This window comes from Varanus komodoensis, unplaced genomic scaffold (assembly GCF_004798865.1).
Source record: "Varanus komodoensis strain SLA01 unplaced genomic scaffold, ASM479886v1 scaffold81, whole genome shotgun sequence".
NCBI classification, from domain to species: domain Eukaryota; kingdom Metazoa; phylum Chordata; class Lepidosauria; order Squamata; family Varanidae; genus Varanus; species Varanus komodoensis.
Genome location: NW_025336495.1, coordinates 1184699 through 1202196, shown reverse-complemented (window position 1 = coordinate 1202196; position 17498 = coordinate 1184699). Strand labels below are relative to the sequence as shown.

General features: G+C 47.6%; 1 protein-coding gene across 2 annotated transcripts in view; it reads right to left on the bottom strand.

Moving 5' to 3' along the window:
- Positions 1 to 3846: 3846 nt before the first annotated feature.
- The window catches only part of NIPSNAP2 (nipsnap homolog 2), a 13878-nt gene continuing 226 nt past the window's right edge, over positions 3847 to 17498 (bottom strand). The window contains exons 1-10 of one of the 2 annotated variants that reach the window (XM_044456074.1): positions 16679 to 17469; positions 16205 to 16344; positions 16062 to 16107; positions 14560 to 14654; positions 13226 to 13296; positions 9957 to 10097; positions 9346 to 9377; positions 7968 to 8062; positions 6884 to 6967; positions 3847 to 5966 (exon numbers count right to left, since the gene is read on the bottom strand). In XM_044456074.1, coding sequence (XP_044312009.1) covers positions 5902 to 5966; positions 6884 to 6967; positions 7968 to 8062; positions 9346 to 9377; positions 9957 to 10097; positions 13226 to 13296; positions 14560 to 14654; positions 16062 to 16107; positions 16205 to 16344; positions 16679 to 16692 — 783 coding nt within the window. In that variant the 5' untranslated portion in view covers positions 16693 to 17469 and the 3' untranslated portion in view covers positions 3847 to 5901. Of the gene's footprint in view, positions 5967 to 6883; positions 6968 to 7967; positions 8063 to 9345; positions 9378 to 9956; positions 10098 to 13225; positions 13297 to 14559; positions 14655 to 16061; positions 16108 to 16204; positions 16345 to 16678; positions 17470 to 17498 lie in introns of those variants that run through there. The other variant, XM_044456073.1, reaches the window with a different exon arrangement.

The following is a 17498-nucleotide window of genomic DNA, read 5'->3' as shown; positions in this document are numbered from 1 at the left end:
CTCTGATTGAACCTAGAATAAGCCGAGCGGTGTGGTGTGGTGAGAGTGCCACACTGCAGGTATGGGAGGTCCAAGTTCTAGTCCCTGCTCAGCCCCGGAGCTCGCGGGGTGACTGGCGCCCTCGCCCTCGGCCACACAGGGTGGCTGTGGAGCCCGAGAGGAGCTGTTTGAGCCGCTCTGGGGTCCTCACAGGAGGAAAAGAGGCAAGCTGTAAGAGCAATGTGGTGCTATCAATGGGAATGTGTCTCCATGGGCACGCCTGCACGGTTGTCCTTTCCAAATGAAAATTTCTACTTGGAAGAAGAAAGTCAGCTGTGGGAAGCAGCTTCAGCTCTGGCGGGTCCAGGCCTGCCCACATCCGCCCGCAGGGTGGCACCGGTTTCTGTGCCCCCACCACCCGCAGCTCTCTGGGTGCTCCTTTTGCCCCCCCCCCCCGGGGCTTCAGACCTGAGGTGCAGCCCTTGAAGCCACACTGCTTAGGAGAACTCAAAAGAGCCGCCGCAGCTTGGTACTTGGAGAGACACTCTTGTGAGAACAGTAACGGCATTATCACGGCGCCAGGAAGCGTGCGGGGTGCCAACATTCCAGCGTTCCGGGTTGAGGGAATGCCGAGAGCTCCCTCTCTTCTCTTCGGCCAAACAGTGATGCTGGCCCATGGAGTCTGGACAGCTCTTAGCTGATGGGCTCGGTGAAGGCAGCTCAGTGAAGGCAGTCCCGCAAGACATTTCTTGGAGGAAACCAGTGAAAAGGCTTTTCACCCACTGCTGCTGTCAAGAGAGTAAATGGAATAGTTGCTCTGTGCGCCTCCTCCAAACCCTGGAATGCAGGGTCACCCAATGAAACCAACTGGCAGTCAGTCAGCTCAGGAGGAGGAAGGAAAGGAATTGCCACACAATGCACCACCGATGTACAATCCACTGCCTCCAAGATGCGGCAGCGGCGAGCACTTGGGATGGCTTATAAAAAGCAGTGGATGCATTTGAAGAAACAGATCTTAGTCTTTAGAAGTATACCTGTTCCCTAGTAGCATCACCTCCCTGGAAGGTAAGAGGTAAGTGAAGAGGAAAGGGCTCACAGAAAAGGTGGAGCTTGTGGGGAATTTGACATGGGAGAAGCGGCATTCTGAGTATTGCTATTTGCTACGAAAGCTAAGTAGAGCCTCCTTGTCCAGGGCAAGTCTTCCACAGAGCACCTGGAGACGAAGATGAATGGAAAGGGACAGCTATCTTCCTCATGAATTACCAAAGACCTTTAGATGCCGGACTAGCTGGATTGTTCAGATGAAGTTGCCACCCCCAGATGCTCACGCATTATTGTAGTTCTGCTTAGCCATTTACATCTGTAACAGACTTCCACTGGGAATCCATCAGCTCACACTAGCACCTTTTCCCAAATCTCACGTGCTCTAGCAGATTCACTAATGACACAGAAGCAGGTGTGAGTGGCACCATTCACCACTGCTAATATGTGAATCGGGCTACTTTCTGAAGGATTAAACTGTGCCAGAGTGGCCATGCATGCTTAATCAAAAAGAGGGGGGTGATAATTGCATCATCAAAAACAGAGGACAAACGTGGACCAAGATTTACAAAAAACGTGCATCTGCTGATTTACGGAGCAAGCGCCTGGCTATACTTAAGGAGCAACTGACTGCATCTCACCGCTGCAAGAACAGTGGTGACCAGGCGAGCTCAGTGCGCTGTCCAGGGGCTAAATACTGAGCAGTGACTTCCAGTACCTGCTGCTTGAGGTTTTTGTTCTTGAATGTGGACTTGGGCGGAAAGAGGACAGGTTCCGAGGAGATGGCTCTCCTCTGTAAATCAGGGAACGCAGCCACCAGAAAGAGTGGGGAAGCAAGACTGCAACGGAGAGAGATGGGGAGAGGGATGAATGAGCCAAAAGTGGGTGGGGGAAAGCAAGCAGGGTGGTCTTGGCAGTAGTGGGAGGGTAGAAAAAAGGACGTGGGACGGTTAGGCTGCAGAGAATTATGTGCACCTGCAAAGCAGCAGATGAACGGCTCACCTTGTATATTTACATGTATCTTAAAAGCTTGATGATGGTGAGGGGCCAAGATGAGGGTGTGCGCGCGCGATGACGCAAACTGGGCAGATCTGTTCCAGTTTATGACACAGCATTTATATCCTGCTCTTTTTCCTCTTGTGAGGAACCCAAGGCAGCTTCCATAGCTCCTCACAACAAGGATGCACAACGTGTTGCGTCCTCACAACAAGAAGCCGCGTGTGAGGTGGGTTAGACCGAGTGACTGGCCCAGTCACCCAGCCATGACCGCGTGCGGACTAGAACCGGATCCCCCGTGTCCCCAGTCCCCTCCCGCTGCACCGCACTCAGACGAGGCGCTGCCGCCTCGCTACCACGTCGACCACATTTACATGGAGTCCGGACGAGACCTGTCGCTCGCACCCCTCGTTTTTCTCAACTTCTCACCTGTCTTCTGAAACACAGGAAACCCACCCAGGAAGGCAGCGCAGCAGCCCAAGGCCTTCCAAAGGATTGGGCCATGAACCCACCGGCTTGGTCTGTGCCTTGCCTGGCTGCCGTCCACCTGCTGGGACTCCCCTGGACTGCTCATGGCTTGGCATTTCCATTTACGTAACAGGAAACAGGGTGGTGAAAGGGAAACTGCACAGCAACAGGCCCCAGCTTACCGCTCTCCGGACGGTTAACCCATCCGATAATAATGTTAGATGCAGGAGACAGAGAGCACAAGGGGTCACACGGGAAAATTCCATGACCGACGCATAAGCAAACAGCAACGCACGGGAGCCGGTGCGGAATGTGCCTGGGCTGCGTCCCAGAGGCATTCCACGTGGGGGATTGTCAGGTGATACACCGCAAATCCATAACTTAGCTGGAAAAAACCAGGATAATATGCCCACGGGACTCGCATTCCAGCAAACACAATGTTCAAAGCAGCTTTATTTTGCTGAACCTTAAGACACTTTTGTCCACTGGGGGAGGGGGGGAACCAAGACACTGAGACGGCCATGTGGTTCCTCATTGTGGGATAATATATAAAAGATCAGGAAATCTTTTCTTTGCTACCGCTCCGTTACCAGAGGTGTGAAACCTCTTTCCATCTCGGCACTCTCAGGGGAAGCGTATCAGCAAAGGGGGTGCAAAGGAAAAAGAGCTGGGCCCCACAGACAAATGTTGCCAGCGCCTTTTCGCTTCATGCTCTTAGTACTTGGTTCGCTCTTTTAGAATGGGAAGAAATGCACAAAGGCCAGGAAATCATCAAACAATATATGATAGGGAAAAGGGGTGTGGACTTCTAGGGAACCCCAGAGTGCTGGATTGGGCTCCTGACCGGAGGTTCTGCCCCCACCCCCCGATCGATGGCTATCTAGTTGCCCTCAAAGAACCAGCTGGTTCGTTCAATCAGAGAATGAAATCAGCGCATCTCTAGCCCACTCAAGCTTCGGCCACACGCTATCCGGACACAGAACTCTTAACAGCCTGTGAACAAGAAAGGAAAGTGAGCAAAGGTGCAGTCCAAAGAGTAGAGCGAAAAAGGACGCGTGACTCCCAGTGTTCCCGAGCCAGCAAGTCAGGCATTTCTCAGCCATCGTACACAGAGCTGGACTCGAAAAGCACAACCCTGTCTAAGAGTGGATGGAAAAATGGCCTTCAAGGCCTACATGCCCCCCATTTTAGTCTAATTTTGCATAGGATTGTGCTGTATGTTATTAGTGAATTCAATGAGCTCTAATTGCAGTCAACATGTACTAAAATATTGGTAAAACACCTTCTTTGCGGCTGTAAAGACTATCTCAGTGAAAAATCAAAATCTAGAACCATTGAAATAACTCCAAACAATGCCAATAATATGAGAAATCAATAGGGTTTATCAACACATTTTGCCAGAAAACTCACTGAAATGTATAAAGTGGATGTTTCCTAAGTGATTGGACACAGACTGTATGCACTGATTTGTTAGCTAACAGGATATCATTTCAACATACAAGATGTTCACAAGATTACAGAGACATGAGAAATAAAACCCTTCTTTTCTAAAATGAAATCAAAAACAGGAAGCTGGACACAAAAGACACCGATGATTTGTGCCAGTCCGAAGTGATTAAACATGTCTCATGTTTTCATCAGCTTTTCAGAATTACCTTCAGCAGTTACATTAGACAAATCACAGAAATGGATGAACTCATGAACAATCATTCAAGGCAAACCCCTTTCCTCACACACAGGTGCTTCACTGCACAGTCCAGGAGTGCTTTTAACACGGCCATGACATCAACTCTTCTTAACCCAGTAGACCAGGGAGTTCTCAAGTTTGGCGCAAGAGCAGCGTCCCCACCCAGTCTGAACCTCCTTCAGTCCACGCTGGGGAGCGCCTCATGCCTGCCTCTTGTCCAGAAGGAAAATCGTACTGGGAGTGAGTGCTTGCCACTCCCACATCCACCGTGCCAGAACCAGCTTGGGAAGGGGAGGTGCTGGAGAAGCACGATGGAAAGGAGAAAGGGTGCAAAGCAGCATGTCCTCCTCCTGCCCTAAAGACAGAATGCCCCTTTCCAGTGGCGAAGCTGTAAGAAGGGCCCCTCAAAGGCTGGGTCTACTTTCTTGGGGGCAAGGACATGTGGCTCACACCCCGAAAAGCTTTATGACCGTTCCATTTCTGCACTGTGGTATCAGATCAACACATTCCTCCTAGCACTGCTGGCTCCCAGAAATACCAGTCTCATTGCCTTCCAGCATGGGAGAAGGTCTCGTTACTTAGGATGAGAGGCGAGTCCTTGCTTTTAAAAGCAACAACCTGCACTTTAAAAATGTTCATCTTTGAGACGGCGCCTGCTTGTGGGAACAGATAAAGGCATAGATGTGATGGTTGTGGGTTATTTCAATTGATTGTTCACAGTCAGTGACTGAAGTATGCCTGTTATGTCATTCAAATCAGGAAGCTGCATTTCGGGGGCTGATCATTCAGACTGCAGTCCTTTCCGACAGCATATGCTGCATCAGCAACGGTCGGTTTTTGTTTTTTTTTAAAGGTCAGTATTTTCATTCAGCAAAATCAAACATGCAGGCCTTGGACTGAATGACTTCCAGTGGTTGGCGTGGGGAGTCTGTGTGTTTGCATGCTTCTCCTAATAATTGGTTTAAGACCAGCTATTTCCCTGATATGCCACCTGAAGTGGTACAATTCAGAAAAGGTGTTACTGATTAGTTTTACTTGACCAGACAGAACTGCAAAACAAACTATTTCAGGGAGGCCAGCAGAAAAGAGGACCAGAATCAGAGGGTTCAGAGCAACCTTCCTGCAACCTAACCGTCCTTCTTCCTTTAGAATAGTTGTAGCCCAACCCATCCGGAAGGCACTCGGTTGCAGAAAGGTGTTTTAAAAACTCATCAGAAAGAGGGAAAGCAGGGATTCCACGGGTACTCTGCGCAATTCCAAGTGGAAAAGGGGGGAACGAGGATTCACTTAGCCACTGTGTGTTACTTCAGACAAGTAATGCTAGGTATGAAATCAAGAATGCAAGGGAGTCGACCTGAGAAATCCCTCCCCGTGCCCCTGATAATTACAGTATCATTCAAGTGCTTAAAGGTCGTGCAACTACTACCGAGCCTTGTGCGTTTCCATCAGTGCCCCCTGGCTCTCCAAATGGCTGGCTGAGCTTGAAAAGGGCTATTTCACTGAAACCCAGGTGAGGTGGCTGAATTCCAAGACTGAAATAAAGACCACACAATTTTCCCAAATGCATTTTAACTACAGGATCTGAAGAAAAAGCAGCTTCACATATAAGCCCCCTGTATACAGGACTCTCAGAAGGCAATGTTTCCATTGCTGCACACATACAATCAAATTAGCGAAAAGACGTAAATGTTTCTCAATTCAAATATACCCGTAGGTGTCAGTCAGTAGTTTTACTGAAGTGGAGAAATCTTCAACGGTATCATAATTCTGGATTCCATTTCCTGAATGAGGGGCACTGGGGAAAAAAATAAAAAATTGTGCTTGTTTTCAAAAGAGTGAACACAAGATCACACATATGGACATGAACGCCCTCTGTGGTTGCTGGCCACACTGGCTACATTTCCCACAGCATCGGGCAGCCATGTGCTGGGAACATGAGGGGGAGGGTGCTGCGGTGCTGGCGGCGTTCCACTCGCGGGCTCTGCCTCGAGGCATCTCATTCGTCACAGGGCTCATCTAGCAAGCTTCTTCTTATGTGCTCATGTGATGTCAGTGAGGTTTTGTAGGGATCAAAGCTCAGGCAATGGCACAGAAGAGCGGCCAGCTCTAGAACCTGGAAGCTCCTATAAAGGGGGACTCAACACCCCCCCAACGCTAACCAGGAAAGAGGAGAGGAGAGCTCACACTGCTACCCACCTTCCTGGATGCCCCCCGCACCCACCGAGGATGGCCATGTCCCAACAGACAGCCAGCCTTCCTGTTCCCTGATGCCAGCCCGGAACAGAATTTGTTTTCAAACCAGGCTTGTCACCATGATCCACACTGGAGGAAATTAAAGGGGTGACCGGGACCTTCTGAATCCTGAGGTCCTTCATTAGCAGAGCCCAGTCCCAGATCCTGGGCTGGATCCAGCTGACACTGGATCAGCTGCATTCACACGACTGGTGTTCCCTCCTTCCACGGCAACTGCTCCAGGCCCCCGAACATGCTACCTGGAGAGGCGGAAGCACTTGCTGGATGGGCTGAGGTACGTGTGGTGTGTGGGAAGGAGGGGAGATCCAGACAGGGGGACCTTTCATGAGGCCCCTTCTTGTGGCAGGCAGACTCTCCAGAGATGCGGTCCTCCCAGGTTTCCATAAGAGGTACTAATCAGGGGAGAAAGCACTCCAACCTCCAGGACCAGGGCCTGTGACACCAGTGTCGCGCTCTTACCTGTATAGTACACTAGCTCATCCCACCCAGGCTTGTGCCATGCAGCGTTCCGTATGTCTTCTCGTTTCTGGAGATCTTTGTAAGCTGAAAGTGTTGTGGGGAGGGGGGCAGATTTAAAATAATCAGCATCTTAACACCCAACACCTTCCTTTCAAACACCGCAAGGTCTATCTTCCCCAAACTCGTGCTCTCTGGATGTACTGGACTGGAAACCCTGTCAATCAAGCTTGGGAAGGATGGGAGCTGCAGTCCAATAAAACGAGAGAGCACCAGACTGGGAAAGCTGCCACTGATAAAGCACTTAAGAGCAGCATAATTAAGAGCCTAAACTGATTTTCACTGCTACGACTTGGGCCACCCTTCTTTGTGGCACTTCTGAAGTCCCACGGAACATTGCGAAAGTTCATTGCTAAATAAACCCAAGGTCCCCTGCCTTGATCTGAAGAAACAGCCTTTCTCGCCCACAACAGTTGCCGTCTGAACATAAACGAAACCCAAATTTTCTAAAGGTGACTTCAGTAGGCAAAGCCTGTTTCACACATAATACTAGTCCATGGTTTATTTAACTCATGGCTTGCTGTCCTACTTAGGTTTTCTCTGACAGATGATTGAACAGACTGCCATTTGTTTCCCCACCCTGGATCACTTCCCCCCTTCACCACTCCCTCCCTTTATGCCAAAGGCTTTGTGTCACTGCAGCGATGGCATGGAGGCGCCTGACTTTTGGTGTTTTAATTACTTTTGCCTAGCCACCCCTCCCCCCACTCCGCCACCCAGCAGCCCGGCAAAACGACCTATGAACACCCCATCGTTCTGGGTTCGTGTATAACCACCACCCATGGTCTCACCATCTCAGAGTCCATAACCCAACAACACATCATGGATTGTTCTTTTGTGTTGTTTGTGGTTCACAAACCACGGTTTGTCAGTGCAGCTGGATTTGCACTTCAATACAACCAGAATTCAACAGAAATAACCTTATGTGCAAATCAAGCCATGATCAAATAGCCCTTTATGTTTCGAGCTGAGCAGGAAAGGGAGTGAGATGAATGCCCAGAATGTAAGAATTGAAGGTCAGCCCTACCCCAGAGGTGATGAACCATGTAGAGCTGTCCAATCTGTGAGAAAAAGCCTCCCACGGCTTCTTTATCGTCCTGCCGGAAGCGGATGGCGCGAGCCCTGGAAGGCAGACGACAGAGCTTGACCAACAGTGCATTCGTGCTGTGCATGAGGCAACTGTTAAGCCAGGACTAACTCTGTTCCACACGTACAGCATGACCACCGAACACAGCAAGTAACAACACTCCTTACCGTGAAGCACCGTGCAGCACTACAAAAGGGGGGGGGGATGTGTGGCCCTCTTCTGGTGTGGTTGGACTGCAACTTTCATCACCACTGGCTAGGCTGGTTGGAGCTAAGGGAAGCTGGCATCCAGCTGCATCTTTCCCACTGCTGCTGTAGAAGCAGGAAGGGGCGAATCCAGAAAACTATGAATGACTCCTGGATCTATTTTTAGGTCAGGGGATTGGGCCTAATTTATGTTGAATAAGGAAAATCAAGCTTGTGCCACTTGGCCAGGAAAACAAAAGGAGTCCTCAAACTTTGAAAATAGGCTTTGTGAATAAAAGTCTAGCTCACCAGCCACCTAGACACCCATCAGCCGCAGCTATTGGGTGACAGTTTCCAGAAGTGACAAAATTTTTCCTAACCTTGAATCTCTATCTTTGTGGGCCATTAAAAAAACACAACCACAGGCCTCCTGCTCTAAGTTGGAAGGAAAAGAATGTATGGAGGTAGGGGGTGGGTAGCCATATATGTAATTTTGACATTTTACTTCTGCTTAAAAGACTATCAGTGCTGCTTAAAAGACTATCAGAAATTATTGTCGAGTCATTCGGACAGCACCTTTGGATGGAAAATAGCACAAGACCTTCTCTTAACCATCCTCCCTGCCACCTTACAAAACAGGCTCGGCCTTGGTTCGTCTCGCAGGTGCGGAACTCAGGACTATTCCAGTTGCAATTTTTCCATCCTCACAGACATGGCTGGGCTGTGCATTCAACAAACGGCAATCCCGCAAACTACATTTCTTGAGTTATTCCAGCATGCAAGGAGATACCATCCCCTCCAATTCATTACTGAAAAGCTGGAAAACTCTTTCCAGCCAGTCGTTCCTTCTGTGCAATTCTGGGGCTCATTCTTCCCATGCAGGGGGCTCTCTGCGCATCAACGAAACCTGCTCATGAAACGAGAGGTTAGCGGATCGCTGCGGACAAGGGCGTTGTCCTGAGCTGGAGCTCCAGGTCCTTGCTGGGCCTGCTTGCTCCAAAAGTTTTCAGCAACCTCCTGTTTTCAAGTAGCCACTTCCGGCATCGTTTCACCTGCTGGGACCAACCCAGCGCATGGGCCTGTTTTGCAGTTCAGCCTAGGATGCCACCCCCAGCACAGCAAGGGACACTTACCAGTAGTTGCCCCATTCAATCATTGTTCCGGGCTAAAAGAAGAGAAAGAGTGTAACTAGAACCAAAGAGCATGATTCTTCCACCAAGCATGGGAAGCAAGCGTGGGCGTCCCCTCCTGCCTCCAGGAATCCTTTTGGATTCTATTCAGTAACTAAGAAGAGAACTCAGCTCAAGAGATGTGAAGAGACGGGTTAAAACTAAATTTCCTGAGGCAGTTTTTCACTTTGAGGGCCAGCATTAATCCTTAGCATTGTTCTGCCTGCCTCAAACAGTTCAATGGCCAAAGGCCAGGTGCTTTCAAGAGGAAACAAGCAAGGCACTGATCTTAGTGGTGCTTCCAGTCATCCTCTACTGGCAGGAACTGGCTTTTATCTTCTCTATCAGCTGTACCTTCCAGGCAAACTGCAAAGAAAACCTTACATAAGAGGGTGTGTTACCCCACTGCAGTCTTGCTCCGAAGGCCAAATGTGTGCGTATCTGCATTGTTTATTGATTTGGTAAGAAACAGACTAGTTTCTGAGGTGAAGTTGAAGGCAGGTGCATTTTTTTCATTATTGGATTGCTTTCTTTAAAAAGAGATGGACATTTTGTAAATGAAAAAAACCACTCACACGCAGTTGATAAGACCTCAGTTCATATATATTAGGCCCTGTCCTGGGAACAGGTTCATTCCAAAAACTGAATTCCAGCAGCAACTGGTTCTTGCGGGAGAGAAGCATATTTCCCCTTGCTTTGCGAAATTCCATGAACTCCTAGAAATAAAACATAGAATAAAAATCTCAGTATTACTTAAGGCTGCAATAGTGGGACTTTTTTTTAAACATCCAGTTTCTCCTAATTACAACCTGGACCTGAACAGCCCAGCACCAACCCTAAAAGAGGAGCTCTGTTCCCAAAGGGAAGTTGTAAAGTCTTCCTTTAAGTGAAAATTCTGGATTTAATAAGGAAAGGGAAAAAAGTACACTGCAGTTGCTAGGATGTATGGCAAGAATGAATCTTCTATCTGTGAAATTGTGAAAAAAGAAATGTGTATGTACAGTAGATCGTGTTCACCACTATCCACGGTTTAAGGCATCACTGGGGGGAAGTTGGAATCCCCACAGATATGAGGGTCTCACATACACAAGATTATATATATGTTGAAAAATGCCATGATATTTATTGAACATTAAAGCCAGTTCTCTTTCAGCTGTATTGGCTGCCAGTTAAATTCCAAGCCCAATTCAAATTGCTGATGTTAGCATTTAAAGCCCTCAGAGGTTTGAGGCCAGATGACCTGAAGGAACAACTTGCTCCTGCCTAGATTCTAGGATCTTCTGCAGAAGTCTCTTAGGGAACCACCCCCAAAAATGAGGGGCGTTGATAACTGGGAGAAGGGCCTTCTCAGCAGTTGCACATCTGTGGGACATAATCCCCAAGAAGAAGCACCTAACACCATCCTTGTTAGCTCTTCAGTGCCAGGTAAAGACCTGTTCATTTACTAAATATTTAAATAGTTAAGATCTGTTTTAATTTGGTTTGTATTATATCTGCTGCAATACTATGCACTAATTCTATTTTAAAGTTGTCAACTTTTGCCATACTAGTGTTTTTGTTTATTTAACTGTGATTACTGTATTGTTATTTATATGTTTTGAAACGGTAAACTGCCCAAACTGCATAAATAGGCTATGGGGCAGGATAAAATGTAATAAATAAAAGCATAATTTTTATTTGAAATGGTGGTAACACCAAAAACAAACATAGCCCATCCTTTAAAATAAAATACTGTGATATGAAAGGCTAGTGATATGGCAATTGAATTTTAGCTGTTGTCTAAAACACAGAATACTTTGCTCCACCTCTCTCTCTCACCACACGTTCTCGCAAGAGCCTGCATCGCCATACACCCAGTGAACTTTCCCTGGTCCCTAGAAGTAGCGTTATCTGACGCAACTTTGCTTTGCTAATAAAGAGGCTGCTCCATGGAACCATGTTCTGTAAACATGGTATGTCTCAAGACCTAATTTGTTTTCTTTCCCCAGGTTCTCTTTGTCCAGTTTGAGCTGTGTATGCCTGGGAAGGTTAGTTCAAAGATTTCCCTGAATCAGTGCTGCACAGGAGACATCAGAGATGACTCAGCAAAGGTGAAAACAGATAAAGACACTGTAGTTGATAAGAAGAGGAAGTCAGTCAAAAGAGGGCAGAAAAATTTGCAAAGCAAATTTGAAAAAGAGCTTACAACAGCCCAGGGTGTCCTTGGAAGGTATGATAGATAAGGCATCCAGAAAGTGTTAATGCTGTGAAAGCAGCTTCCAGGAACTGATAACCAGAGCACACAGGTTTGACTAGAGCAACTAAAAATCCCCCTAAATTAACAGCTACACTTCCTGGGAAAGTATAAAACCCACGACATTGCAGGAAGTGTAGATCCCTATTACTTAAACAATCAGTAATAGCACATCTGTAAGGATGACTGTGTAGCTTCTTCCCTGAAGAGGGGAGCTGGGCCTAACAGCATTGTGTGCACTGAGGCCCCATCGGTGCGGGTGTTCAGGGACAGGCGGGACGTGCACATGGTGGGCATGTCGTGAGCGGAGCCGGCTGGAGCCGGGGGTCAGACTAGATGGCCCGGGAGACCCCTTCCGACTCGATCTGTTTCTGCGTTTCTATATTGGCAAGGACTGGGCAGCAAGCCACCTGATGAGCTCTGGAAGTCTGGGTGGCAGCCTGCCTGGCCAGCTGCGTGTGGGGTGGGCACAGCAACCCAGTTCACAGGGGGAGGCATCCCATCACATTGGCACTGTGGAAATTTGGAGCGGGTTTTCGCTTGTTAACTCAGCGGTGTCGCTGCAGCGAGAGCAGAGATTTGTCTTGAAAAATAAACCCTTCCTCTCCAACTTGGAGTGCTCCCTATCTCCACTGCTGTAACATCCCAGGAAAACGTAGCGTGATCAATTCAGCTTCTCTGCCTGGTCACCCTTTCCGGGCAGCTGCCAGACCCGGCCGGCTCTTGCATGTCGGCTCTTGCATACCGAGGCAAGACCCTGAGAAGGCAAGGCGAAGGGCAGCAGCAAAGCAAGGTGCTGCTGCTGCAGTTTTGGGGGAGGCAGCAGATACAAGGGGGCAGAAGGGTGGTTGGTGGGCCACCAGAAATGGCTTGGTGGGCTGCATGCACTCCATGAACCATACCTCTGTACCCCTGGACTGGGTCCTGGAAATGTTCATGGTTTGGCTTCCTTTGCTTGCTTAAAGAAGGGGAGTCTGAAACTAGGAGCTAGTCCAGAACATTCTTGCTGAACCCAGCTTCTCCTTAATTGTTTGCCAATCTAACATACAAGTGGTCATTCATTCTAGAGGTCAGATTTTTTATTGATTGATTGATTGATTGTATTTATATGCAACTCCATAGCCTGGGGACTGTCTGGGAGGCTCACAAGAAGCAAGAACGACAACATAGTCGTAAGTCCATAATAAAATTAAAACTTTAACATCTGAAGCAACATAAAATCCAATTAATATAAAATACAGAAAGGGAAACAAATGAACCAGCAATAAAACCAAGCAGCAAAACAGTGCAATAAAACCATGATTATTCCAAAAACAAGTACAAATGAAAATAAAATAAAATAGATTGGGATGATGTCAGTCTCAGCACACTGACACTCAACACAGTAGAGATATCAACATACATACACATGTGTGTGTAGAACTCCAAAACTTCTGTTTCCATTACATATCTCTTAAAACATCTTGCATTTCAGTTTGTTCTATAAGGCATTAAACAGCCCAATTCTATGTGGATAGAACTGCACAAATAAACCTATGAAAATTAATGAGCTTAATTTTCACCAAATGCCATAGGACTGGGCTGCAAAAGATTCTTTTCCCTCCGTTTTACCTTGTCATCTCGAAGCTTGCTCATGACCTCTGTAAGGGCCGGGTAGCCTCCCTCATACCTCCACAGATGGACTGGAATAAAAAAGAGCATATTTAGGAGTCCTCTCTCCCTTTCCTCGATGGGCTTCCATCTGGCTCCCCAAACCTCAGGTCCATGTTCCCCCAATTCTGCTTCCATTGCCAACCCACCCACCACCTTCCCTCTGCTCACGGTGGGCACCAGCCTCCCACTTCCAACCCCCATGTGGTTGATTAGCTATTTCATTCTCTTCCAGTGCCTGTCAGACCACTGGGTTTTGTAAGGTCTCAAGGCAGAGACCTTTCAGAAGCCAATCTAGAGAGATGTTTCTTGAGCCATCGCTTCTCCATGAAAACCACCACCTCATGCCTCCTCACTGGGCATTTGCTTGGCTCCAAGCCCTCAGGTCTACAACTGGACACTCTCCTTCTCTGCTCCTATATCATTTCCTCCTCCTGCCAGCAGAAGCACCCAGAGGAGGGAAAAAAGAAAGAGCGCACAACCCAGCAGCACATTCTCCTGTGCAGGACTCCTGAAATCAATGCAGGGCATGCACTTCAGTACAGCCTTTCTGAACCAGCCGCCTCCCAGATGTGTTGGGCCCCAATTCTGATGATTCTGCACCCAGACGGCGGGAGATCTAGTCCAACACATTAGGAGAACACCAGGCTGGGGACAGCTGCCATAGCTGCTCCATGAACCACTGTGAGCGCGGCCACAAACAGTGGCCAGTCATTCAGATACGCCACCATTATAATCCTTCTGATAATTATCTGAACTGAAATGTTCTGCTCAGAAAGCTGCATGAATGGGCCAGACACAGAGGCTGAGAGGGACTGTTGAGCTCCCCGAGGCACAACTTTTGAGGAGCCTGGATCAGTGAGCGAGCAACCCAACGTCGCATGCACTCCACAAGAGCCAGTGAGGAAGGCAAAAGGTGCACATGAAACCTTTAACCGTGTGGCAGTGCCTGGTCCCAAACCCAAGCCGCATCCCTGGAATGTCTCTTGCAAGCGGGGACTTTGTCATCAGGCACTGCCTGGGGACAGACGGACTCTGAACCTTTGGACTCGGCTGAGCCAGCACCTGCTTTGTCTGTGAACTGTGCTGGGCCCTGCAGGGCATCACTTTGACCAGCCTCCTGTGACCATCTCTTCTGTCATCTGCTCTCTGCAGTGGCGCTAATGACAGCTGTTCACTCTCTGGCTCTTGTCTCACACCCTGCCATTCCTTCTCCCAGCTGGAATGGGGCATCTGTTGCACAAGCACACAACACAGGTACAGTTGTGCATTCGAGTGTATGCCTTCTCTCCTACCAGCCTGATCTTGCTCTCCGTACCACGTGTTCCACGTCCCCACCAGTGCACATGGATACTCCTTCTTGTCGTGGATCTTTGGCAGCACCTCTTGACTGAAGAAGGGAACGAGGGAAGGAAGGAAGGAAGGCACACATACACATAATTCTGTGTTTCTGTCACTTTCACTGATTCTTAGCACAAAATCACAACTTTTTTCACTTGAAACTTTCCCCCACATGTACTGAGATACAAGCGCACCAACGCTGGCTGGTGACCCCTGTGAGCCCCTGGCAATGTTTATTTATTTATTTAAAATATTTCTATGCCGCCCCAGTCGCAAAAAGCCTCGGGCTGCGGCTTACAAGAGAGACCCAACACACACAACCTTAAAAATTGCTTTAAAATGTTGCTACAGAGTTCTGCAGGGAACCGTTCTGTCAGCAAGCACCACTGGTTTGTCTGCTTGTTTGTTTATTACGTTTTAGACCATCCCTTACTGAAGTCTCAGGATGGTTTAACAATACAAAATGTAAAATGAAACACAGCATCCTAAAAATTCAACTGACAATAAAACCCCACCTGCACCATCAGTGTGCAGATGATTTCCGGAGGTCAGACTAGATGGCCCGGGAGGTCCCTTCCGACTCGCTCGGTTTTCTATGTTTCCCGCTCTGTCTCCCTGTGACAAGTGAATCAGAAGTGGCAGGGCAAGCTCTAGACCAGTGTCTGGACTCATTAATGGGCTGAATGAGGGCTAAAAAACCGAAGCCAAATCCTGGAAAGACAGAAGTCCTGTGGGTGAGTCGTTCCGAAGTCCAGGAGAAAGGCTTATTGCCTGTTCCGGAGGGGCTTGCACTCCCCTGAGAGATCCATCAGGGGGACTCCTAGATCCAACACTGGAGCCCCAAGTGACTGTGGTGGTTCAGACTGCCTTTTACTACCTCCAACTGGTTCACAAGCTATTGCCTCCACTGGACAAGGAGAGCTTGGCCCCGGCGATACAGGCACCGATAACCTCAGCGTTGTTTGTTCACCCCAAATGAAAATATCCCAGAAAGTAAAACAAACAAACAAACTAACCCTAGTATATCAGCAGAAAATATTCGAGTTCATCCCGCTCCCCACTGCGCTAGTTTCCTTCAAACCTGCCTTTTGAAGTGTTACAATCCATGATAAGAATTCTACCACTTCATTTTCCTGCATGTGAACCCTGGACTCAGCTACCAACAGAATGTATATATATATATGTCTACACAGAAATAAGTTCCATTCAAGTCAATGGGCATTACTCCCAGATAAGTGGGCAGAGGACTAAAGCCTGATTTCCCAATGTTATCCATGTTTAGTGAGAAGCAAATCTCACCAGGCTCAATGGGATTTCCTTTCAAGTGTGTTTAGGATTACTAATTAACAAGCTCTAATAACCTCTACAGTGTGATTCTATGCATACTTAGGGAGAAAAATATTCAAACTTGTATAAAATTACTCCCTAAATCCTCCAGTGTGCCATTCAGACTTACCAAAGCTTGTTGTAGGATTCCAGGCATTCCGGTTTGACATTGTGAACTGAAAATAGCAAAAGTCAATGTTGAAGGTTGAAAGAAAGTACATAGGATTTTAAAAGGAATATGAGAAATGTTAAAATTTAAACAAAGCAACTCACACTGTAGTTTATAAAGACTGCTGGTCTCCCTTTTGGCTAAGAGATTGGAATGAGCATCTTTCCTGGGATCTACTTTGCGAACAAACAGTGACTTTAACCAGCTGTCTTCCCCGGATCGGTTAGTTGATGAGACAAGGCCTCTGCAGGCGACAAAGACAAAGCACATCATAGAGGATCCGTGGACTTTGTTACTGAACAAAGAGAGTAGGGGGAGTAGGTTAATGGTTAGCTTCCTGGGGACCTGCATTATTTTTACGTAGAATTCATACTGTCACACAGTTAAGATATAATGACAATCCAGTGTTTGGGATGAGCAATGGTTGTTGATAAATCATTCGTGTTTGTTGAACTGTGATGCAAAAACCCTGCATTATGATTTAACATTGACCTGGTTCACATGTAACAGCAATCCAGAATATGAGTACCAGTTGAATATGGGTTGTTATTGAATCATACTTTGTCTGGTCCCTTTACCTATAGGCATCCATTCTGTTTCTCCATATTCTGTCCTCCCAGTAGCTTCTTGTCCATGATACAGGTTTCACATCAGGATGACTGGATCATTCCTATCTTCTCATGAGCCACAAGGTCAAAGGCTTTGCTTCAGTCTATAAAGCAGGGACTGTTCTTCTGAGATTTCTTGGCACTTTCCAGTTTTTTCAATCCAGTTCAGTTCATTAAAGGTACTGAGAAAAGGTCTGTGTAACTGCACACCTTATCGATGAATTAATTCACTAAGGGCGTGGTCCGGCACATACTTACCCAAGAAAAAAAATGGATCAGAGGGGCTTTCCAGGTGCTTTGCCACCATCACTATTAGTATTACTTTTTCTATTTCTATACTGCCCAACAGCCAAAGCAATCTGGGTGGTTCACAACAGGGACTTCCCTGAACATTTGATACCACAGCTTCTTGCATTCGACATCACAATTGTCCCTACCCCATTATCTGGCACCATAAATCTTCCACGTAGTCTAAAGTGTCTGATCCTGTCTAATCTTGGAAGCTAAGCAGGGTTGGGCCTGGTTGAAATCTGGACGGGTGACTTAAATATTGTGAACTGCCCAGAGAGCTGCAACTATGGGCAACAGAGAAACGTAATGATAATGGGACAAACAAGTTTCATCCAGGAGATCCGTGGATTCGTGGTGGGCCTTTGGTGGTGGAATTAACACACTGAGGCCACAACCTTATGACAATGAAGAACAGAGAAAAAAGTCCTGTAGCTCCCAGCATGCCCTAGCCAGCCATATGAACTGGGGCATGCCGGGAGTTGCAGCACTCACCCCCCCC